Source organism: Pyrgilauda ruficollis, unplaced genomic scaffold (genome assembly GCF_017590135.1).
Source record: "Pyrgilauda ruficollis isolate IOZ18807 unplaced genomic scaffold, ASM1759013v1 scaffold75, whole genome shotgun sequence".
NCBI classification, from domain to species: domain Eukaryota; kingdom Metazoa; phylum Chordata; class Aves; order Passeriformes; family Passeridae; genus Pyrgilauda; species Pyrgilauda ruficollis.
In genome coordinates this window covers 953479-978892 of record NW_024529377.1, presented here as the reverse complement: position 1 = coordinate 978892, position 25414 = coordinate 953479, and the positions used below count along the sequence as shown (strand labels likewise).

Sequence of the window (25414 nt, the reverse complement as noted above, 5' to 3'; positions counted from 1 at the left end):
TTTGGGTTTTTTTTGTCTGGGATTAATAAACAGAGAAAAAACATCTCCACAGGAAGGTCTCTAAAACAACTAGGGATGTAACTAATCTCATCTTCTAAGAAGTCATTCAAATCTTCCCACTGAAAACATTCATGCTATCAAAAATGTGCAGAATGTTGTCTTCAGTTTTCTTCTGCAGAGAAAAAAAATGGGTGACTATACCTTGGATAGCTAACAGATTACCTAGAACATATAAGTGAATGAACAAAAACAGTAATACAGAAGAACCAAAAAATAATTTTCCCCATCCTGGCGCATACAACATTTTATGAGGTGTTGATTGCGAGTAGAAATACCAGATTTCAAATCAAGTGCATATTTGGAAATAATACCCTGTTTCACCATGGGAAATGTGCCAGATTCTGCTAATGCCAAATTCCATCCACCCCCCCAGAAAAACACCAAAAGAAAGGGTTTTCACAATACCTTAATCCAATCCATTTTGTCTACAAATCTGGTGGCTAATTTTTCTGGATACACTGAAACAACTTCTAGAAGACAATACATGACTGGTAAACCTAAACAATAATTAAAGAACAAGGTTATTAAACAGTATTTACAACAATGTAACATTCAGTGCTAAAAAGAGGTAAAGAAGTATCAGGCATTTCAGGCATTTATTTGTAAACTATTAGGAATAACAAACAATATGGAATAATAAGGTATAATATTTTTGAGACATATTAGGGAATCTAATAAAAGAAAACACTCTAGTAGCAATTCGTTCAAAATGCATTCAAATGTTTTAGACTACACTTGTGGCAGATAGACTATTATCAGAGTGAGGAAGACACAGCATTCACTGGTGAAGAAGCTGTTATATACAATGGCTTCACAATTTTACACTATTATGTCAACTGATGCTGCAATTTTACAGCTATGCTTTCTCCCACCTACAAAATAGCACAGAAGAAAACAAGTTTAAACTAAATAGTACATAGTCTGTGTTTCAACTCTATGATTGCTGAAGCCAAGTTCAAAAAACAAGACCACTCATTTCTAGCAAGAGAAGACGCTTATTTCTTCAGGATATTGCTGCACATATCTTCTTACCTCCGACACCAGCTAGGAGCTGCTGAAGAAGGCCAATATATATATGTACAGGGTTGGTTTCTGCACTTTTTGAAGAGGAGGAGGAAGAGGAAGAGAAAGATATCTGGTTGCCAGACATGAGGTTTCTTATGTAACGCCCAATGGCTGGAGCATGATCTTGCATATCTGCCAAGCTTTGGGAGGTTGGCACCACACCAGCACTGTGAGCAAGACACATCCGCAGATAGAGAACTATCTAAGTAGAGAAAATGAAAAACACAGGATCCTGAATGCATAAGCACTTGAAAAACCATGCAGGAAACAAAAGAGCACAGAATATGCTGTATTGAATGTAACCAAAACAGAACAGTTTTTTTTTTTTCTTTTATCAAATATAGACAGAAAAGCTAGCATAGAGACAAGAAAAAATATAAAGCGTAACAAACCTTAGGATCACTTTCTGCAATAGGTCTGACAACCCTATATCACTGTCTAAGTATTAAATCATATGCAGACTTTTGGTTTATCATCAGCTGATGTAATTCCTTGCAGAAGTTCAGCCTATACCCTATACCAATTTGGAATGTGTACAAATGCAAACTGACACAGTGCTAATACAAATCTCACTTCCCATCTCAGTTTGTTTCTACAGATCACTGGAGCCTGGGATTCTGTTAGGAAAAAAGCCCCAAGGAGCACTGCCCTCTAGATAGTGGTATACATATCTGAGGAAGTAAAACCAGACAATTACCTCTCCAAATGTGGCAGGATTAAAAGGCAACGCTGAAGTTCCAGTCATATATTTAGCTGGAGTTTTCATTCGGTGAGTGGCCTAAACAACAGAATACATTAAGAGTGAACCATTCAGACCCATAATAACAGAGATGTTGGAAAGCTCAGTGAAATTTTGCTGACATGACTGTGTTAATCCTGAAAATGTGTAACAGCTCTGTAATAAAAAGGGCACAGTGCACTTGGTAATAGTAAGTTCAATCTATTTTACAGCAATTCAGAAAGTGAAAACTCAATGCATGAGAGAGAATAGCAGAGGAGGCTGAAAGAGTACAACATTCTTTCTTCCTTTCAGGAAACAATGAAGCACTTAAGAATTTAAAAGTAAAGTACCTCACAGACTTCCAAACTCTGAGCCTTCCCCCTGACAGGCAGCCAGAAAGCTTTAAAATGGCAGCTCTGCCAGAAGAGGCTGCAGAGTAGCCATGCTTCCCCCAGTCCTGGGAGGTGAGTGCCCTGTGCTGTGCCAGCCAAGTCTGGGGAGCCTCTCAGACTGAGAGAGACTCTGAGGTAATCTCTCTACCTGCTATGTGGAAAGCTGCAGCAGCAAGTGAGCAACTTCTTTCCATGTAAATGTTAGCTTTCACAAGCAGGAATATGCCAGCAGAAAAACATGCAAACAGGAGGTTTTAAGTGACGCCCACTGCAAATGTTGCAGAAAAGCAGTATGTATGTATCAAACAGACACATCAATGTGCTTGTCAGTCAGGCAGCCTTGTACCTGCGTAAACACACAAGGCAATTGCAGAAGAGAACTCCCCTTAACATGCCATGATCTTTTGCAATGCTAATTTTAATGACATACAGAGTTATTAAAGAAAACCTGATTTAGTGAACAGACAGTGACTCCCTTGACGAATGGTTTCCCACCCATACCCAGGAGACGGGGTCCTACTCTTTCACATGTATTTTTTTTTCAGAAGGAGAGAAGGATCAAGCTAAATCATACAGTCATTTTTCATCTCAGCCATTTGTGTCAAGTAATGCATACAGTCTTCTCAAATATCTCCAAATATCACAGATTACTGACAGTATGTGAAAAATAACACTTTGAGATAACTAAACAAATAAATATACCTCTAGGATTTTTAGTACATCTTCAGGACATATAAAGATCTGAAAACTGCTCAAAAAATTTTTAATTCCCCCATGATTGAGGGACTCCTGCTTTTGTCACTAGTGATTAAACTACACTGATCCATAATTATTTAGCGACATAATAAATGTTAAGGAAAACTTTAACTACAGGGCAACAGAATTTAGGAGTGTTATCTAAACTGAATCTTGGTTTCTTAATTTTTTAATATCTATTTAAGTAGTCAGCATTCTGGACAAAAAATCAGGTTTTCTGACAGAACTTGAAATACTTCAGAGTATGAGCAGAATACAACACCACCAGGGCACATATTTCACATGAAATCTCTCAAGAGTTCTGCTATCACAGATCTCGTGCTAAATCACATGTGCTTCACAATTACATACTTCTGACATTTTTTAAAAGGTAGGCTATCATAAGAAAAAATATTGTCAGTGACTCTCCACATCTCCTTTACTGCTTATAAGCCTAGTACAGCTACTATAGACAGAAGTGTGTAACACAGGCAATATTTTAGCCAAATAAAAAGTAGTCTTCTTGCACCTTCAGGAACTGTGTTTATAAAACATGCTAGATTATAACCCCTGAGAATTGGATTCCTCATTCCACATCTCATCTGCACAAATTTTAAGAAAGCAAAACACTTCCTTTACTAAAAGATCTGTCTCACTACTTAACACTTGAATCTCTTGCAATCACTGCCAGTAGAAAGTGACGACGAGTGGTAATCTTGGCAATGAAATACTATGTGTGGTCCTTACTTTGGTTTTCACTAATGTCATTCCTTGGGGCAGCTGTAGGAAACACACAGGGAAGGCAAGCCCACACTTATCCCATGCCTGAGTATCACATATCTGTTTGTCATTTACTGTGACAGAAGCACTGTACCTTGTCTTGAATATAATGGACCATTTCAGGGAAGGAAGGCATCTGCTTCCCAGAACTCTCCTTTTCATTTTTTCCAGAAAATGTTCTCAGTACCCGCTGGGCTTCTCCATGTACCTCCTCCCGCCTTTCAGAAGAAAAGATGAGAAACAGACATTATTTGCACAGAACAAAAAGCCTTTAATGAGCAGCAAGATATGTTGGGAAGCTGGGGGAGAGAGAACAGTTTTCAAATGAGATGTGGATTTGTTTTTGTTTTTTTTTTTCTGAAAGAAAAGAGAGGAAAAAAATCTTCCACTACAACTTTTAATATTTGTTTATTTTAGAGACAGGAAGAAAAAGGATAGTACTTAGTGGTCTTTGCAAAACTGTCTGGATGAGCTCACTTCTGTTCCTCTTACATCCTTCTAGTTCACAATCAGTTCCTGGTTCCCACATCCTTGTTTTCCTATCTGCTACTTCTCTCTATCACTTCCTATAGTCAAGCTTCAGCTGCCACCTACTAGGTTTATCATTATCTACTTAACAATAGATAACTACTCCTGAAACAATGCTGACACTGCAATGACAGAGCTGGTTGTTGCAGCTGATCAGCTTAGCTTTCTTTAGTTACACAATAGCTGCTTTCATCAAAATTTAGTAATTAAAGTAAGTTGGGAAAAAAACCTCATCACTTACACTGCAATAACAGAAAACCACAAATGAAATGATTACTGTAATTTAACAAGTCACCTACTCCTCAGCAGAGAGTGACAGCTCTCAAAACTGCATGCTCAACTCTCTGCAAATACAAGCTAAAAATAGACTGACAGAATTTGCCAGGAAAAAATAACTTCTAGACACTGTAAAAGTGATTTCAGTTAATGCATTTTTACTTTTGCAACTGCAACTGATCATTAGTATGAAATGCTTTAGTGACTGCAGTTCATCTGAAACAAGAAGGACAATCTCAAGACTGTCACTGAGTAGAGTAACAGTTCTCCATCAGAATGTCGAGAATGTGAAGTTTGATTTCCAAATTACCACATTTTCTTTGCATTATTTATGTGCAAACTTACACACAGAGATACAAGTATTCATATTTAATGCAAAGATATATATTATACTGAATGTATATACATGTGTGTGCATATGCATATATATACATATATATATGTACGCACATATATATACAGATACACAAACATACATAAGTATATATATATATATATATATATATGAGAAAATCATTTATAAAGGAAAACAACTTACGGGTCTCCTGCAGCTAACAGGAGTAAGTATCTGGAAGGGATATGATCTGGCGGGAACACTGTGCTAGCAAATTTTACGGCCACTTGACGTACTTGAACTTCAGGCTTAAAGGGAAAAGACATAAACATTTGGAGTCTTAAATGACAGCAGTAATGACTTTCACTCACCCCTTGTACATCATCAGTCATTTGTTTTGACCTCTGGTACCAACACGACTCAAAAAGTTTAGACATTGAGACACTACTCATGCTTACAGTTCATATGGCAGGAGATAGGGAAAGAAAAGCAAAGTTCTCATATATAGACAAGTGGGGAATTAAATGTTTAATTAAACACATATACACTTCAGGGATTCATACCAATTCTTGAAAAACTGAACTACTCCATCCAGGCAGTTTTGAAATGAAACTGACATATATCATCTTGCCACAGAAAACAGAGCTACGCTTAGGAACAGCATAGCCAGAGGTGGGAAAGAAATACCAGCTTAGCGTGTTGATTGTGTCTGTAAGGTAAACACAGTCTCAAAAAGGTACTGCCTGAAGATTTAGATCCCTTGAGCAAAGGAGTTGTCAGCATGAAAATTATCTCTTACACTAGAAATACATACAACCTCCACAGTCAGACTGACTACTTATGCAAACACAGAGTATACAACAATTACTCCTTCTGAAAATCCAGACCTCTGGTGTATGCTGAACACAAACAAGGTACTCAAAGGATGAGTAAGTCAAGTCTGATTTAGTCTAGACTAGTGTCTCAAGGCTAAGCTCCTGGAGAGGTTCACAGGTGCCTTATGTTACATATCACACAGCCTGCTGAGACCCTACTTAGCAGTGAATGATTATTTCTACCAAACTCTCAACGTCCCACAGTGTTTCAGAAGACTGTCCCTGAAGCATTTACTTCTCAATGTTTTCTAAAGAGAAGACTATGAGAAACATACAATGCAATTTTAATGGATTTGGTTTTTTGCTAAACAGAACACAAATACAGAACCGCAGTATTACCTTCCTTGCCATCACCAAGCCATGTTAAAAATATTTTATCTGAGCGTACACACACTGCCTTTTCTAAGACAGGCCAATACATTCAGTAAGAAAAGGAACATCTGCTCCAGAATTATCTAACAGGAAGTGTCAGGAAACAGGAAGACAATTAATTGCTCTTTTTTTAAGATTTCGACTCCACTGAAAATACCTTTATTAAATAAGAAGCTACAAGAGCTTCCATCAGGGTACGCTGGGCTCCTTCCAAGTTACTATATGCTCCAACCATCATAGACAATGCCTCTTGAATGGCAAGCCTAGTATCAGCATCTTCCTGCAGTAAAAAAACAAGAGTTTTCACTTTACAGTGTATAGTGTCAAGAATTCAGAAAAATCAGAAGAAAACAATAATGATTTCCCAAAGCCCCATCAAGCACTCACCTTGCATAAGGCTTCAAAAAACTGCTGTACTAGTGCTATATCCTTGGTAAAGAGCTGAGGCATTCGGCTGAAACAAGATATTTAAATTCCTGAAGCTTTTGTTTTATTAAAATGAAATGCTTCACACTTCATTGGTCTTCCCCTCATTCCAAATTTTAAGCATCCAACAATTAGAGCCAGTACAGAAAGTTTGCTCTATCTTAGCAATATCCACCATAAAGCAGCACATTCTCCCTCCCTTAACACAGTTTATAAAGTGAGACATTTTATGGACAACCACTTAGATCACCAGCACATGACTGAACTCACCACTTGCCTAGCTTCATGCATTCTGGTCTTTGCTGTGCATTCCTTAAATTTGTATTTCTGGCAATCCAGAATGGGGAACTATTTCTTAAATCCTGTGCATAATTCATGAGCTGCCATTAATCACTGCTAGAGAAGCTATCAGTTAAAAACATATTTCATTTCACATCTCTGGAGTTGTCACAAGAAGAACACTTTTCTCTGCACTGTGCACTCAGCTCCAAAATTGGTAGGTGGCATAAAGCTTGCTGCTGATAAATTAACTGGTTACTCTGGAAAAGTTATTCAATGTCCCACTGCTTAAATGATGCTTCAGTTACCTGGAGAGCTTTCCAACTGCTGAATATGCCATTGATAGCAGTTTTGAATCCTTGAATAATAAAACAATAAACAGAATTTAGCAAAACCAGAAATACACACAGGTATATATTTTATAAATAAACATTTACTTTAATCCTGTCTTCAAATTGCTCAAGCAGGCTTTCATGGAGAAAGAGTCCTAAAATACGAAGTATTTCTATCCAAGAACAAAAACGTTATATAGAAATGGAGCACACTTTTGTCTAAGAAACAGAGAAACTGCAAATTGTGGCAAAATGCAAATCTCTCTTCTGTCTCAGCTAACTACATTTTAGTTCAAGAGAAAAAAATAAGGAGATTCAGTGAGGATATAAAACAATAGCAAAGGGAGAGAAACCACTTGCTCTGAACAGGAGCTGTAAACAAAGGAAGCTGTTTGCACAATGCATCCTGTGGATGACCAATACAGCACATTTATACACAGGAGCTTACTTCCTCTTTATTAATTCCCTTCCCAACGGCAGGGTGTCCCATGCATTCAAACGCCAACTCAGGCCAGAAGGTCACATTCAAAGGTCAAACAAAGCAGCAAGCAGTTCAAAGCTGCAGAAAAGGTGATCTGTAACATCTGCCCTTTCTACGATACCTGTAGGAGTATCATGCGGAATTTGACTTTTGAAACGGCACTGGAAACACCTCATCAGGCCAGACTGGCATTTGCAGTTCTCTTTGGTAAAACCCTTCCCACAGCAATACCATCTCTGGATAGACAGGATGGAATGTGTAACAAGCAGACCCATACAGATGCTTAACACAATGGGATAAACATCCAGAGTTGAGGTCCTTGTGTGCTCCAGAGTAAGGGCAACTAGATACTACTTTGACTTCTCTCTTTGTATTACTAACACTATTGTTTCTTCAGATTTTGCAATTGGTGCCCAAGCACATATCTATCTATCGGTGTTAAATAAAACAGTTTTGCTATATAGCATTTTAAAATATTTGCTTCTCTTCCAACAAAAATTCTTTAAAGGTATCCTCCCGCAAACTCTCAAGCAAACACAAAAAAAAAAATACATCAGTTTCCATCACAAATTTATCTTTTGCTTGTATTCACATGAAGAATTACAGTAAAGAATTTTCATCTTACCTCTTTGTATTCATTGATCAGCTTTGTAAGTCCATTTAAAAGCATTGGACCTAAGGGCTTTATTTTACTCTCTGGACAACTGCAATTAGAGAAACCAACAAAATATTATCTTTTGCATCCCTGAAAAGGCTCTTCTCCAGTATCACTTCTCTTGACTGTGTTAAGATCAGATATTACAACTTACAGTATGCAAGCACAGACACACTGAGGTTTCTGGATTTAGTAAAACCCCTACTTTCTCCGCACTTTAGTACTCACTAGTTCAGTTATATCTTTTTTAAACAGAATGGCTTCTAGGCAAATAGCTAAAAAACAATGTGCCCTCTGAATTACTTACATGATACAAATATGATGCACAAACTGCAATGACAGACTTCTCAGTTTTGCATTTGTATTTGCACCGAAGAGTCCATCATATACCACCTGACGAAAAGGAAGGAGCAGATTAGAGAGTGTCTGGCTTCACTTTCAAAGATTTTATTCCTCCTCTTCTTTAAACACTGTCATCAGTAACAACGCCTCCTACCTCTAAGTACTGGAGGAACTGTATCATCAAACTTATTAGGAAGTGTAGCTTTGGAAAATAAGCATCACCTGAATGTTAGCTGGGAACATTTCTGCAGCTTGCCGGGACCGTAGAAGATGAGGAACTATCTTTAATTTAACACGGGTGCTGACTGACTCTCGTTTCATTTCTGGTTTCAGAACAGATCCCTGTCAGAAACAGAGATTAAACAATGCATCTCTGGACAACAGCAAATTACCTTCTGCTGCAAATCAGAACACACTGGCACAGAGAAAAGCATTATTCAAATAGCATAAATATTCAGTGAAAGCAGATATCAGAGGAAATGATAGATTAAAGAAATACATATACTTTTTTTTTAAAATAAAGTAAGACAACTAAATCACTTCTTCAGCAATTAAGAAGATAGACACCTCTGGGGGCAAATCTTACCTCCTTGGTTTTCAGTGGTATATCCCCAAGATACACTTTATACATTTTGTTGATAATAGCAGGATTGTTCCAGTCAATTAAACTGAAGGAAAAAAACACATTAAACACAAATATGTTATGATTCTGACCTTTGACTACTTCTTAAAAGACAGCACTTTGCTTCATATTCATATCAGTCCCAAAATTTACATAGAACTTCACAGTTTGCTTCTGACCACTTTTCCCACATCCACATAATATACAGGCATAAAGAATGTGAATTAATTACACTTTAACAATTTCTGACAATATGATATCAAGTAATTTGTTGGAAACCTACATGTTCCCTTCTCTAGCACTGAAACAAGACATGATAATCTACCAATTGAATATCAAACAGTAATCTGTGAACCAGCATACATTTCTTATAAAAGACATTCATTACATATAAAAGACAACATTACATATTGTTCACACAGTCATTTTTCTCTCTGGGCATCTTTCTCATCAGAAGGAAAGACGACATGAGAAGGAGAGAACAGCTTCCTTAATCAAGCTTCATCATTTAATAGAATCATCTCCCCTGTCACGCATGAGCTACATGAACAGACTTCAGCTGCTGAAAGTGAAAAACCTGACTCCATGTTAAATAGTTCTACAGAAGCCACATACATAATTCAAAGATGGGCTGCCTTGTTCCACCCTCCTACATAAGCCAGCAAATCTCTAACTGTCAATGTCTCAGCAAACAGTATCAACAGCCATTACTCTGGCCTCTTCATGAGTTAAAGACAGAAGCACTCTCTTTAGATGATGAAGGTTGAACTGCAGGTGAGCAGAAGCTTCAGTAGTAACAACAACAGTGTTTGCCAAACTTTCTAGATGGTGATTGATTTCACAATTAGTCTCTTTACTCTCGTAATAAATTAAATGAAAGTATACTTTTCTGGGAATCATTTACTAAAGCTTTATTGACAATTTATAATCCACAGGGGACAATGTGGAAACCACCATTATTTTTTATGATTTGGTAACAAAATAGCTCAGAAGTGATATAAAAATGATCAAACGCAAACAGCTAAAGCTGTCAGCTTTGGAGACAAATGACATTTCCAGCTGCAAGACTGCAAACCACACCATTCCCAGCCCAGTGGGAAGACATGGCAGCTTCAGATATACAGGGAAGCTCAGCCTTCCTCACGTCCAGCACAGTCTCTCTGGAGCACTACATTCATTGCAGAGAGCTGTTTCAGGAATACTAACACCATCTTCTCCAACCATCCAGACCTTACCTTTGCTTGCTCTTTAGTTCAAGGTCTGCTGCAGTGGCAACACTGTGTCTTGTATCACTGGAGGCTACAACCAGATGTATAACAGCTTCAAGTTCGGGCACTTGCTCAGCTTCAATGAACTTCACTATGCCCAGCTTACACTGTTCAACACCAGGGAAAACCAGTGTTACTGACAAGAAAGTGGATGTTACAGTAACTGTATCACGTCAGCAGCTTCTGCTTGCTTAAGGAGAAGTTCACATCCTCTCCATCTCTTAGCTTGCCTCCTGTCAAAGTCATCTGCAGCAAAGTACCAGCATTACCATCATGGGATACTCTTATTACACCACTGCTGAAAAGGGATGCTTCAGAAGACACTGTTGCAACCTTTCAGAGTAAAACATAAGAGTAGGCTGCAGTCATGGCTGCTTCCCAACCACCCTCCTCCTTACCTCACCACTGCTAAATTCCTCAAGGCATCGTGCAACATCTCTCAATTAATTCCCTCAAGGCAACTAAAGACCTGGTCAGAATGAGTTACATATTTTTTCTCCGGCTTTCCATTCCTCCATCTACAACTGTGCCCATTACTGTACCCACAATTCACCATGGACCAGCCCCACAGCTCTAAATACCTGTTCTAGCAGCTCTGGTGTCCATGGACTATCTCCAATTACCCTTTTGGCTGCATAAAAGCTCATCCCTGGAGGTGGCTGAGGGATTCCAGGACCTCCCACGCTACTTGATGAAGACCCCTGGGCTGAGGGCACGTTTTGTCGACTTTGAGATTCATTCAATACAAACCTAAGCAGGCAGGGAAAGACTTTTATTAGAGCCTTTTCCAATCCACATTACCAGCTGGTTACATTCTGGAATTGAGAAAGACACATAACTTGTCCCACTTGATTATTTTTCTTCAATTAATTCCATTACTCTAGCATAAGACAGAATTTGAGGCTCTGCTACCAATTATCCCAACATATTCTGCAAGACCCTTAACAATGTCATTGTAAATGAAAACAAACTTCAGTTAGAAAAGAGAACGGCCCACTGACATTTCCAGAAAGAGTTCTTAGCTTACAAACCAGAAAAAATTATTTATTTTGCATTAGGAGTAAATACTCGTGCTGTACTACATGAAACTCATGCTAAAAGCTCCAATAACATTTGCATGATTTCTATAAAAAATATAAACCTAACAAGGGAAACAATGAAGCATATGCAACACAAGTGGCAGGAAACTTCCTGACGTAAAAAAAATAAATGAATGAGATAATGTCTTGGAAAATGGCAGTTTTAATACTGGGCAGAGAAGGAAAGCAAAAATCAGAAGAAGTTTACAGAGCTTGTTCTCCTGTAAGACCGACTAGTCCAGCTGCCCTGTGCTCACCTTCATGCTTTTATAAAAGCCATCCCACCGCTCCATGTATCCTTGGAAGATGGCCAAATGGCCTAAAAATTGCACTGCGCAGACAAACAAGAATTCTTTTGCCCCAGCCATCCTCCCATTTTGCATTCAGCACACAGGCAACAAAAAGAGGTAAACAATCTCAACAACAGGAATTCATTCCAAGACTCATCAGTTAAAACTTTAAACACCTTATTATGAGCTTTAAGCCCTACAGTTAAGCTTTTTGCTCACAACTGGACAATGACAGACCAAGTTCTAACATGCATGAATTAGCTGTAAAACACTGCAAACAGCTTCATCCCAGGGAGCAATACTTTAAGAGACAGACAACTAGAGCCACAGGCTAACTCAAGACACTCTCTAGCACCTTCTGGAAAGAAAATTAAAACCTTCACCTCCTACTTTCAGTGTCTCTGAGTGTTTTCTCAGAGGTCTCTTCTAAACTAAATGATTCTGTGATTTAAAAATTCATGCTTGGCCAGAGTATTAAAGCATGGAAGGGAGCGAAGTCTCACTGGAAAGCCCAAGGATACATCTGTTGCACCTACAGCCATGGATGAAGCTAAGGGCAATTAACATGGGCCAGCTGAGGAGTGTGAATCATGAACAGAACAGGCGTTTGAAACTGTGAGCTGCAAGATTCTGTATATCAAACAAAAGGGAAGTGGCCCCCTAATTATCTAATGGAAAGCAGTGCCTCCAACAAATTGACATGGAGAAAGACCATGTGCTCGCTATTTTAAATTCATTCCTTCAGGTTAATCCACTCAGGTGAGCAAGAATTATGATCTCAAATCCTATGAGATTTTTATTGCCAGAAAAAAATAGAAACATGTTCAACCATCAAAACTATCCCTTTTTTTTTTCAAAGCAAAAGCTGCCCTAGCAATACAAAGACACAAAAAAACCCAGTAAGTGGGAAAAACATTTTGAGAAAGTATTGATTTTAGACACTAGAAGGTTCCTAACAAACAGCGATCAGTAAATTCAAGTTGTTCTGTACATTCTTCTTGCTTTCAAAAACAGTGTTCACACTAAGACAACAGCACTGCAGTTTGAGCATTTTTCACTAGAAGACAGACAAAAGACCAATCTTGTTCAAAGGTTCAACTCTGGAAAGCACAAGTTTTTAGAGATTATTCTTGCTTATGATCTCAGAGCATAAGCCTTAAAACTCAACTGCAGAAAGATGGGCACGCATTTTTGTCAGGCTTCTCTTTGAAAGGGTTGGCTATCTGGTTCTTACAATTATCAACTAATTTTGTACTTTTCTACTAGTTTCATTCAAGCCAGGAAGTAACAGCACACTTTAAATATGTTTTCAAGGGTGTAGTTTGTACTGTTCCACACATAAAGAACACAACAATCCTAGAGAAGACTGGTATCAACTCACCCGTAAGGCATAAGAAGAACATCCAACATAAAGTCCAAAAGCAGCTGTACAGTCTTTGGTTTTTCAGCAAGATTAAACAGAGAAGCTGCTGCTTTCAGTGGTTCAGCAGGGTATTTCATGTGAAAAAGGGTTGGTATTAGAAGATGCATTAGGCTGAAAAACAATTACATTTACTGCAACCATTTAAAAAACCACACCTGTTTACTTATAACATACAAGAGAGAAACCTTTTACAACAAACCTGTTCCTTAATAGCCAAAAAAGAAAATCTTAACAAAAGTTGAACATATTCATAATCCAGTGGCTTCTATTTATCACCTGATGTACTTAAATATGGAAAGCACAAGTTAGGATTTGTCCTTTAAATGGAATAGATGTGTCTGCATGCATGCAGACATCTGGAGAGATAAAGTCACTGTCTTTGTCCAGATTTTTGACAGTTTCATAATTATGCCACAAAATACAGTATAGGGCTGTCTCATCCTTAAGACACACTGGCCAATGTATAGCAGTACACCCAGATTTTCCAAAGCTCTTTTCAGTCATGTACTTGCCTTTTCAACAGAGAAAAACCATGTATTTTCACACTAATCTCATGAATGCAAGCAAGATTTTACTCAAGGCTTTTCAGTAATGTAATTTAAAAATATTTTTACACCATTACAGTATGTAGAGTGAACAAAGACATGTTTTTAACGACATTTTCCAATACTAACACAGTGGAAACTAATCTCAGTGTAGGTAAGAACCAGGCCCACCCACAGAGGTTCTTAGTACACAGCAGTTCCAAACACTCTTTTTTTCACATATTACAACTTAGCTACAATTCCTACTTACTTGAAACACTACCTCCCAATTTAGAGTGGCCAATCTGAGACATCTAGCACTGCTCCTGCTGCAGCTGGTCAGGGGGTATCTACTGAAGGTCTGGCCTTAAGCTGGAAACCAGAATTTGATGAAGATGCATGGGGGATATGGACAGGCATTTCACTTCCATCATAACACAGACCCCCTATCATATAGGGAGTCTGTTGCTGCAAATTCTGTATATTATTATAGCACTAGACTATAAGAATTTCTTGTACCACTCAAATGACTGATTTACTGATTGAAGTTGTGCATGGCAAGAACATCCTAAGTCATGAAGACAGCACTAAGGAAAAGAAATCTTTTAACAACTAATATAAATTATTTTACTAAAACAATACCAACAAAATTCACTCCAAGAGTAAGTAGTCATACCTGTCTTGTTGTGGCTGAGGTTTCCCTTCCATTGCAGTGAGAAGGGTTGGAGCCAATTCACATTGTTTTTCCACAGGCAGACGGGGGTATCCCATCTTAACATAAATTATGGTAAAATTCTAAAGGGGTAGAAAAAGCACACAGTATTGCAGCAATGGAAAAGAAGTATGTGCTCCTTAAACTCTTCTTGTAAGTTCTGTTACATAATTGGAAATGACATATGTTTTGCAAGACCAATTTCTTAAGCCTAAGACTTATCAGTCTGACAACCATTATAGTGGAGACTCAGCAAGGACTAGTCAGAGCAGGTCTTGCTGGGCCTCTGCTTTAAAAGGCAGAAAAATACAATGAAAAAAGCCCTCTCTGCTTTGTCTTTTTCACTGCCAATTTCACCAAAAGCAGCTGCAACTAAGCAATAGCTTAAAAGAAAGCAAATTTAATGATCTGTCTTACCTATTTTTGAAATAAAACAAAATACAATATTGAATAAATACAAAGTCAGCAGCATAGACAAAATTTCTCTTGAAAACATGTTTCTAAATCACCTCATTTAAAAGCTGCAAATGTAGTTAAGAGTCCAGTGACAGGACAGCACAGCAGAGCAATACTGAATACTGGACTATTTAACTGTTATGCTGTTCATCTACATCCAGACAAGAACTGCAGAGGTAAGAGTTGTGCTCCATGACCTGGCTGAAAGCAGTGCCAAAGAGGAGTGTTGTACTGCACTACACTACTTTGTAGATGACACTTGAGTTAAAATGCTGCGAAGCCGTATGATGCAAAGCAATATGCATCTCTGAGATACATGAACAAACAGATGTTTTTGACAAGTACAGCCAAATACAGAGTTTGTCAAGTACGTCTTTAAACAAGATGGTTCGTTTTGCTTTACAAGACATGCACTCCAGAAGCCTTGGTCATTTCTAAAAAGTGAATTCCAGATAATGCTACTTGCTGAGGACAACCTAAGACTACTTTTATGTACGTCACTGCTGTTTAAAGTCTAAGTATTTCTCCATACATTTCTAAGATGTCATATTTTTAATTTATGCTACACACAGGACTTAACAGTAAAATGAAAGTACAAAGTTTCCCTATGATTTAATCACTTTTGTTCCATGATGATGATTTGCAACAGACCTATCAAAACTGAAATTTAAATCGTTTCATAGTTTTGGAAAAAACATTTTAAAACTATTATCACTTTTTAAATTAGGTTGAATTATATAATTTATGAAAGTTTCACAATCTATGAAATAACATTTTTTTCATTTTATTCAGCTAAGGTCCTGACCCTAAAACCACATAAAAATACAGGTCCTTGTGTGTTCAAAGAGATAAAGGTGTTTTAAGTAAAACTCTGATCCTGCAGATATCAGGATAAGGATTGGTACAATGAACAGACCCTTTACAATACAAGCAATGACAATTCATGCAATCATGAAATCTCAAGAGTAACTGTCAGTAATTTGAACATAAAAATGCCTTAAGAAACCAAGTTTCAACCACACCAGACTATAAAATTGAGTATAAAAAAGCTCTTAAAACATCAACCTCGTAACAATTACATACTTGCTAAGAAAACTGACAGAGCTAAATACAGGAGCTTTGAAGAATATTCTGCTTGCTAAAGTAAAGCAGCAAACAGTCTTGGAAGAACAGACACTTACAGTGACAAATGACACTGCAGAAGGATCTTGATACTGAACTAGCAGTGTCTCTACTGGAAGCTGAATTTTTGGTCGACTTTTGATGCGCTTATTCAGATGAACCAGCAGCTCCATGACCTGACAGAAAAAAAAAAAAACAACAAATAAACTTCAAAGAACCACCATCAATTGGGGTCCACTCGTCGACCTCAATCCATTAGGCAGGCTTAGTATAAGCAAATCAGGCCTCATCTAACTGATTATTTAATTTGTAAGAAATCAGCAGCCATCATTTATAGTATTATCTTGAAACCATGTCACTGTTAAGACAAACACAAAAGTCCCGAACAACACCACGATCAATACCATCCATCAAATAAAAGAAAGGATTACTGAAGATGACTAGTTCTCTCCACAGTTTGGTTACTATCTGTCAAAACTGTCTTTGGCTTGGAAATCTGCACTCCTGCTCCATACTGAGCTGCAGAATAACTCCAATTCACACAGCAAACAAAAAATAATATCCCCACCCATAATAAAATTACCAAATAAGTGTATGAGAACTGTTTGGAGTGGAACTTTACAGAACTGAAATCCTTCAAACGAGAAGAAGCCAACAGGAGTGCTGTGAATGTCAGGCAGAAGCAATGTGCAGTCCCACCTGGGCAGGGACAGCTCCAGCAGCAATGCCAATGGGAACAGGCAGATGCTCCAGGGGAATGACCCTGGGCTCTGACAGACAGCAAACCAAAACTGGGGCCAGAGTGTGTTGAAACAAGAGAGGTGCACCATGGTACTCCCTCATGATGAAGGCTACCAAGCAGTGAAGCTCAGGCCCAGATGGTTTGTACAGTCTTTATTCTTAGATGTTTCCCAAAACCTATCTTGATAAAATCTTCACCTTCATCCTGAACTGAACTTGCAGTAGCCTGTTTTAAATAGGAGATTGGTCTAGAGACCTTCTAGGTCCTGAATTATCCCCATGATTCTACAATCCCATTAGGAAGATTCTTAGCAACACCAAAGTGCCATTTGTAAATCTCCTGAACGACGTATCATAACTGAATGAAGAAAATTGAAAAACTACAATTTCTACTCTGGAACAATTGTTCATTCCGAGAAATCACACTGAACATCTGCATCTTGCCTGCAATCTTTATTAGATTCTCAAAAGAGGTGGTGCAAAAAAAATGGAAGTGACATTAGATGAAGTCAATTCAGCTCAGGCAAAACCAGTCAGACCCAGTTCTAGATTCATGTTGACTTCAAGCAATTCAAGCCAAAAAGCCAGGGTGTCCTGTGTTTTCACGGGATCACTGCTTTGGTCATAATATGCTGTCACTGAAGCCCATAATGGAAACTGCAGAACCATATGGATGCTGAGCTGCATATGAGCAGCCTCTTAAGACACCATCTTTACATCCACTCCATGACTAGGTCTCAAACAAAAAAATGTCCAGCTATAATCCAGAGAAACTGCAGAGCTGACTGCAAGCATGTGATCAAAACCAGAGATAAACTAACAAACTGAGTAACACTGACAGCTACCAAATTTTTCTGCTGTAAATTTATTGCAACAGTTACAAATTCATACTATTTTAGAGAGGGAAAAAAAAACCCTGCCTGCATAGATCTCTCTGAGAAAGAGACAGAACTCAAGAAACCTGTTCAAATTATCAAGTGCCAAAATCGCTTGTATTATTACCATCTGGTAAGAATGAAAATCAAGAGTTTAAACACCTAAAAGAAAGAAGAAATGCATTTTATTTCATTATTCACTCTAATGTAAAAAGCCATTAACTGCTACCACTACAATACACCCTTAACTAGGCTGTGTGAGTTCAAGGAGCCTCTTAAAATTTAATTTTCAAAAGACTAGCCCTCCCCCTTTCCTGATTCTTCCAACACTCCCAAATAATTGTCAACAGATTCCAGCTTAGAGAAAAAGATCATACAAAAACACCCTAAGAAATTTCACCAGCTGGTTAAATGCCTTTCTTCACAGCTTCATGCACACATGGTAAGCAGGTATTCAGAAGAACACCACATCTGAGTTGGAGTATCTGTCCTTCAGCACAGTGGAATGGCATGACATATACAGATCTGCTTTCATGTAATCACTCTTAGGGACATGTTTTGTGCAGAATTTTGAGAAAAGTCTATGCTACAGTAACTTGCAGGCTCTAAAATCTACTTGCAAATGCAGTGACAGTATGATCATTCCCCTATTTCTACAAGACAGAGAGACTTATGAAAAGCTTCTTGTCCACCACTAACCCCCAACACTTCATCTGCACTCAGCTCCAAAACATTCCAGTCCACTCCTATTACCAGACCTAAAACCTAATGCAGGAAACTGAATTTATATTAAATTATATATTCTATATATAATTATCTATATAAAAATTGTATTATCATTATATAATAGAAAATTATTAATAATTTTATATAATATAAAAATTTATTATTATTATTATATAACATAAAATAGTATTCATATATAAATATTAAATTCCACCTCTAAAACTGGTCCTTGCTCCTTATGCCTGGTTACAGGAAAAAACAAACTGTTTTGGTACATATTAAGATACCTGAGTATATTTTGTGATAAAGCTGTCTTATGTACCACAGAACTGATTTTTTTTCAGGTAGGTATGACAGTCGGTCTTCAAAATTACTTAGTTCTTGCTCTTATTCCAGTTATCAGCCAAGTGAATGAGTATGGCTTCATGGTATTTTGTGCACAGAAGCAAGCTTGCTTCCCATGTGCCCTAAGTCAGGTGGAAGCACAACAGCCCTGGAAGGCAAGGCAACCGTCCCTGTGGCAGCAAGCCTTGGTCCCAAGCAAACTCAGAGCTAGCTGGCCTCAAGTGGAAACAAATACAGTCTCCATACATCTGCAAAACCCATGCTGACACAAGCACTGACTGTTTTGTTTAAGCCCTAACAGGTGCAATGAACCAATTCTCTTACAGTAATGATAAATTTTCCTCAAAGAGTAATATTCTCAACAGACAACATCCAAGCATAGCAAATCATGATACATCACAGGCACTTCCTTCTCCCTGATCAGGACAATGTATCTTTTACGGTAAATTGAACCCTTACCTTTTTGCGAACTCCTTCCTGTGTGCTGGACAGCTTGAGGAGAACTGGGGGCAGGAATTTGGAAATAATGTTCTGTAACTGCTCATCCGTTTCTGCATGGCCAAGACGTAAGAACACACGCTCCAGCTGATCTGCAAATAATTAAAGAATAAAAAACAAAAAGAGAAACTGGTTGAAACCCAAAATTTCTGTAGCAAGGAAACTTTTTCTGAACATTCCCTAATGGACTTACAAGAAACGCTTCACAATGTCATCAGAGTACTTATATCTCAAAAGCACTCATCACACTTTTTTACCACTGAGAAAATGATTCATGGTAGAAACCAGCCTTATGGCTTCTAGTACTAGCCTTCACAAGTACAGGGAGACCTCTCCTAGCAAAGACAAAAACAATTAATGCCACCTTTGCATAAACACACCTGAAAACAAAAGAAACAATCTAGAGTGAAAAAATCAGTTTTTTTGAAGCTTGAGACACCTGTTCCACGGTAAATTTGATACGCACAGGTTAGGGTTACAGGAGTATTCATGTGACATCTTGACACAGGCTAACCTGTCCAGCACCTGTCCACTGGGGCAATTAGGTCTCCCAGAAAAGCCAAACAAATGTTGGCTGAGCCAGTTACTTTTTTGTTATAAGCAGCTGATCTGTTTTCAAAAAGACAGCACTATTATCAATAGGAGTAAGAGCACAAGCATGAAATGTAGGACATACTGTTGTGATCCTACTATCACTCAACAAAGTGGCTGAATGTGTCAGCTTACCTTCCTCTGGCCAGCTGATCTACTCCCCAAATCCAAAAAGGAACAAACAAAAAATCATTTCACAAAAACAGATGACAGCAAAATCTTCTGTCAATTGCTCAAGGACAAAGGCTGAGGATCGTTTGTTTTTATAAAAACAAGGTTAGAAGTCCTTATTTTAAGTGACAGCATGCATCTGCCCCAACAGCTACACCAGAAGCAAAGCAAAAGCCTCTCCAGCAACAGCAGCACTCCCAACAGCTGGACCGAGAAGAGTCCTTGTGCATAGGACCAGGAGCATGTTTTTCATCCTGCAGCAATGAAACCCAAACCCACAGGCAGCAAGGAGATCCAATGCTTTTAAAGGGCTAAAGGTCTTAAAACATCTTACAAAGAGGAAATAATTTCCCCAAAGACTAATGTAAAGTGACCCATAACAAGCTAAGATTAGAGGGACACCAAGGAGAGGCCTCCTTCAGCAGAGGAGGATCATCAAGCTGACTGTAACGGACTACCGTGGGGAAAAAAAAGAAAAATAGCACTGGTACAGGGCAGCAGTAAAGACTGAGGTGAATGGATATGGTTAGAACCAAAGTGAACAAAAGGGATGTTGAAATGCAAATACAGCTCTAACCAGCAAACCTATGATGATTTGGCTTCAGAAGCCTTTACTGCCCTACTTTTAAAACCTGCGCTATCCCTGCATTCATAGCATCATTCCTCCTCTGCCAGATGCAGATTAAACATAAACATACTACTAACAAAATTTCATTTTCTGCTGAGCAAATATGACAGGCAACTGAACAGACAAGAGGACGATAAAATTTTACTGTCAAGGAAACGACTGCCAAAACTCTGCAGCATCTATACAATAAACTGAAGATATGAGTCAATCTCACTTCAGACAGATTTCAGACTACTCAGGTTGTCAGCTAGTCAAGGGCTCTATAACACTTATCTCATGTTTCAATTTTTAAAAAAATCATGACATTTGGTTTCTTTTCACCTTCATTCTCGTGTCATCCTTCCCCCACCCCTCCTGGCCCTCCCATCCCAATGAGCCCCCATTCAAGGACCTCCCTGGTGTCTCACTACCACACAGGCAGTAAGGGACTACAGAAGTCACATCAAGCAGCTAAAATTACTCTAACAATTAATAAAAACTATAAAATCTTTCCCCGTGGACCTAGAACTCCAGGAGAACACCTCAGATCCATCATTCTCAAGTAAGTCAACTGAGGAACTTTCTCAACATGTTCTTTCACATTGCAACCGATCAAAAACAAGTGTAAGGAAACACAACCGAAGTTAGTTCTAAAGCCATTTGTTGGTAATCACTGGACTACACACAGACCTTCTCAAAGGCAGAGAAACTGACAGATGCACTTTGCATGTGCTCTCAGGAAGCGCAGCAATGCACATAATTGCAAGCACCTGCCCCATTTCCACCTTCCTCCGTTACTGTAGTTTCAAGCAACAACCAGAATGGTGAAAATAATAATAAGAGCAATAATAACAGAAATCAGGAGGGGAAAAAAGCCACCCCCTTCTTAACACTGTCTGTGAGATAAGTTTATTACTTTTCTCATACCTCTACTGCAAAGTCATCTGATTTTACAGCCGCTACTACCAACTGAAAAACTGCATAATTGCAATTTTAGGGTATCTACTTATCTGGTAGTAGAAATAAGTAAAGCAAGATGTCTAACTTGCTTACTACATACCAAGGAGGATGGGAGGGGGAGGGGCAGAAAGGACAAAAACCGTTTGGAAAAAGCCTTAGCAGCTGGAAACCAATCTTAGAAACAAGGCATGTGTGCCACAGCTATGACAGTTAGCATTTTACTATAGATTTAAAAACACAACACAACAAAGAATAAGGTGCGTGAGTAAAAAAAACTGGTAAGTAGATTTACTTTTAAAATACATACAACTAAGTCCATGCAGAATTTGAAGCAGTTATTAACATATTTTGGCACAATCACTTCTTTTCATGCTGCTGTGTAGTACTTTCACAAAAAACGCCAATTTTGTGGCACTTTCTTGAGGAAAAAAAGATGTTTACAAGAAGACAAAGATAAATATGGAGAATTGAACAAAAGGCATTACATATGAAGACGACATTCCTTTCATTGTATGTAAAAGAAAAAAAGGGGCAAAAAAACAAGATGTATCTTTCTATCTCTATTTCCAACACCAGTGTCCAATTTATGTAAACTGAATCTGCAATTCCCAAGTTACCATGGCAATGTAGCTATCTATCTGTGAGAAAATGAATGTTTCACTTCTGGTTCTCTCCAATCCCCATTTAAGACTACAAGGAGGAATACTGGTTTCAGCACTTAACAACCTTACAAAGACAGAAAAGAAAGGAATCACTTTCAAAACACAGATAATGGATACAAATTCTACAAAAAAACTACACTGACGATGAGACACTAACTTCCAAATCCTGCAATACCATTCACAAAACTGTCACGTTATTTTAAGGTTCCTTACTTCAGAACTGACTTTGTGGTCACCCAAAGTAACAGTAAAACCCCACAACCTGCTCACAGAAAAAACATGCCCTTTCCGTCCATTTGGTAAATAAATGACATGGAGCTCGCCAAAGATAAGTGGGAGAAAGACAAGGAGGGAAAAAGGATAAAAAATATGGATAAACAGTGAAATAGCTACCTCAATACAGCCAAGAATTCAAAGAGTTTACCCTCATTATTTTAATCACAAAAAAAAAAAAAAAAAAAGAGCCTGGCTATGCTGTATCTCTGTATTTTTATCACAGAAATCTCTCGGTTCAGCCAAACACAGTTTTATTTCAAATCAGTTCCCTCTGGCATTTATAGATATTATGTACAGCACACAGAGATCCCTCAGCAGTGCACATTTGTAAAGCGGAGTATCAAGTAAAACACACACCCTTCCTTTTATGAAAACTGACTGAAGAAACTGCTGGGGCTAGGACATGTCAAACTAGCTGTACTTCATAGTTTGACTGTTAACCACAAAACATCTGAGGAACTAAAAAGAGTGTCTGAGTCGTCTGCAAAACAGAGCAGACCTGTGCATGAAGTCAGAATTTATCGTCACTTTCCTGAGAACTATCAGTTTGACAGACTGGCGGAACTGCTACAAAATAAATAATTTCTACAGTGGCTTCAGTAAATCAGACAAAAACCCCCGAGACCCTCCTCTATTACCTGAGCACTGTAGAAGCACTACATGCACAAGCATCCCCCCACATATTCTCCAAAGGGCCCTATACCAAATGAAGAGTTCTGGATACAAAAGCATTTCAATTTCACCTCCTGGATGGCAGGGGTAGTTTTAGGGGCAGGTTCCTACTAAAGCAAAAGCTCTAGCACACCCTTCTGTTTCTCTAGAACTAAGCAATTCTTCATTATTCCACACGCAGAAGAAAAAAGTTCTCATCTGCTGCACAACTACTAAAATAGGAGTCAAATTCTTGTTCAAATGTTATTAGACTCTGGGAGAAAATATAACTAGTATGATTATAGCAGCAAACTGTGAGTCAGGATTTGCTAGTGCTATTCTTGTCTTTACCAGTAACCCCTTATGTGCCTACAATCAAAAAACTTAAGAGAGCACTTGTACAAACAGGCCACTCACCAGGTTGCATTTTACAAGATTTGACTGGAAAAAGGTTAGGAAGGCCTGTTGGAGGAGGAATATATTATGTTTTTTTCCCATTCTATTGTTTCATTTTATAGAACCTTGAATACTACACCAGAACCCATGCTGCAATTTGCAATATTCCAGACACAAGTTCTCCATTTGAATGGATGACTACTATTACTCAAGATTAACTTGCCTCTCTTGCATCTGAACTCTTGCGGCTTTAGGGCCAATTTACTAATTTTGCATTGATTTTTAAACTGCCATATCTTATGCTGCCTTCAAACAACCTGTCCTCTAAAATGAGAAGCATCCTTTACACAGCACTTACACAGAGTTTCCATGTTTGACAGGGGCTATAGCTGAAAGCTTTCTACAGCCGTGTGAATATAAAGCAAGGAAACTTAGTTTTCCAATCTAAAACTAATGGTAATTATTTTTGTTATTTCAGGACTAGTCATCATCCTACAAAAAACATTATTTATTTCCAAATATGCTGAAATTTACCTATTTGAATGTATGAAAAGACGTCAAGCCCACATGAAGGCTTAGTCTCCATCTCTTTCTCTACATGAAGTTACTTTTTTTTTCCATTAGCTTTAATTAATTTTTTATTTAAGATTACAGTATTTTCTATTCAATGACAGAGAGGTACCACAAAAAACCCAAACTACACAAAAATAAATTTCCAAGAAGAGATTCCTCCTCCCACCCAAAGAAAATAATTCCAAGCAAACCAATAAAACTCTCTCATTTTTCAAAGATGTTGTGGTCAAATAACCTGAATGACATAATATAATTATTAATGTGAATCTCAGTCTAGGGATAGTTGTCTTTTTAGCCCAGCTTAAGAGAAAGGGCTGTGTAGCAACAGGCACATGGCTGAGGACTTATTTTTTGCAGGATCAGATCTGGAGCCTGGAAAGTTAGATTACACACAGATAAAAGCCAAGGAGACACAAAGAAGAGATCTCACTGACTGGCTTCACCAAGGGGAATCATGATAGCATTGTATATCTAACAACAGAATCTCTTGGATGACAGCAGCAGTGAGAGCTTTCACTGTCCTTACATCAAGTTATCCCAGGTGTCAATGGAAAAAATATCTTGCATTTGGGTCCTCCAGGTCTAGGATCAGCACAGGATCAAGATTCTTCTCTACTCCACCATAGGACCTTGGCTACTACATAAGGGACATCCCCACCATTATCATCATATCACTCAGCCTAGTTCCAGTAACATCTAACAAAGAGCAGAATTAGGATGTTGTCTACACAGAAGTTCACAATAAAAAAAAAAAAAAAACAAAAAAAAACAAAACCAAAAAATACAAACTGAAAAACCAACAGCAACAACGAAAAATAAACAAATTAAGAAACAGCACACAGAAATTCTTTAGTAGTGAAAGCCAATAGTGCTCAAATATGCTCAAAGTATTTCTTCTGCCCTTTCTCTCTGACGACTGCCAAATACTATTTCAGGGCAACCAAAGGCCCTCTCATTTGGCTGAGTCATATGCTATCTAGCTATCAACTCTTCAGATAAGAACCATCTTTATGCCAGGCCACGGCAAGCAAGGGAAAAGAAACCGCTTTTTTTGAAGTTCCATAAGCTTCTCCAAAGAGCAGCTGAGCGGGTGCTTTCCCAGAGTCTCTGAAAAAGGGTTTCGGAGGTGACAAGAAGGCAGGGCCGAGCTCTGCTGTCTCGAATGCTTGGCGGCAGCGGCACCTCCGGTCATG

At 38.2% G+C, this 25414-nt stretch overlaps 1 protein-coding gene across 3 annotated transcripts in view; it reads right to left on the bottom strand.

The window, feature by feature from the left end:
* Nucleotides 1-25414, bottom strand: part of ECPAS (Ecm29 proteasome adaptor and scaffold) — a 57439-nt gene that overhangs the window by 31037 nt on the left and 988 nt on the right. For 2 of the 3 annotated variants that reach the window (XM_041486281.1, XM_041486280.1), the window contains exons 2-19: nucleotides 19296-19426; nucleotides 16209-16325; nucleotides 14536-14654; nucleotides 13294-13446; nucleotides 11125-11293; nucleotides 10511-10650; nucleotides 9240-9321; nucleotides 8876-8995; nucleotides 8619-8704; nucleotides 8282-8360; nucleotides 7152-7201; nucleotides 6526-6592; nucleotides 6296-6418; nucleotides 5096-5199; nucleotides 3848-3971; nucleotides 1823-1903; nucleotides 1093-1327; nucleotides 466-557 (exon numbers count right to left, since the gene is read on the bottom strand). In XM_041486281.1, the coding sequence (XP_041342215.1) occupies nucleotides 466-557; nucleotides 1093-1327; nucleotides 1823-1903; nucleotides 3848-3971; nucleotides 5096-5199; nucleotides 6296-6418; nucleotides 6526-6592; nucleotides 7152-7201; nucleotides 8282-8360; nucleotides 8619-8704; nucleotides 8876-8995; nucleotides 9240-9321; nucleotides 10511-10650; nucleotides 11125-11293; nucleotides 13294-13446; nucleotides 14536-14654; nucleotides 16209-16325; nucleotides 19296-19426 (2072 nt within the window). Of the gene's footprint in view, nucleotides 1-465; nucleotides 558-1092; nucleotides 1328-1822; nucleotides 1904-3847; nucleotides 3972-5095; nucleotides 5200-6295; nucleotides 6419-6525; nucleotides 6593-7151; nucleotides 7202-8281; nucleotides 8361-8618; nucleotides 8705-8875; nucleotides 8996-9239; nucleotides 9322-10510; nucleotides 10651-11124; nucleotides 11294-13293; nucleotides 13447-14535; nucleotides 14655-16208; nucleotides 16326-19295; nucleotides 19427-24747; nucleotides 24903-25414 lie in introns of those variants that run through there. The other variant, XM_041486282.1, reaches the window with a different exon arrangement.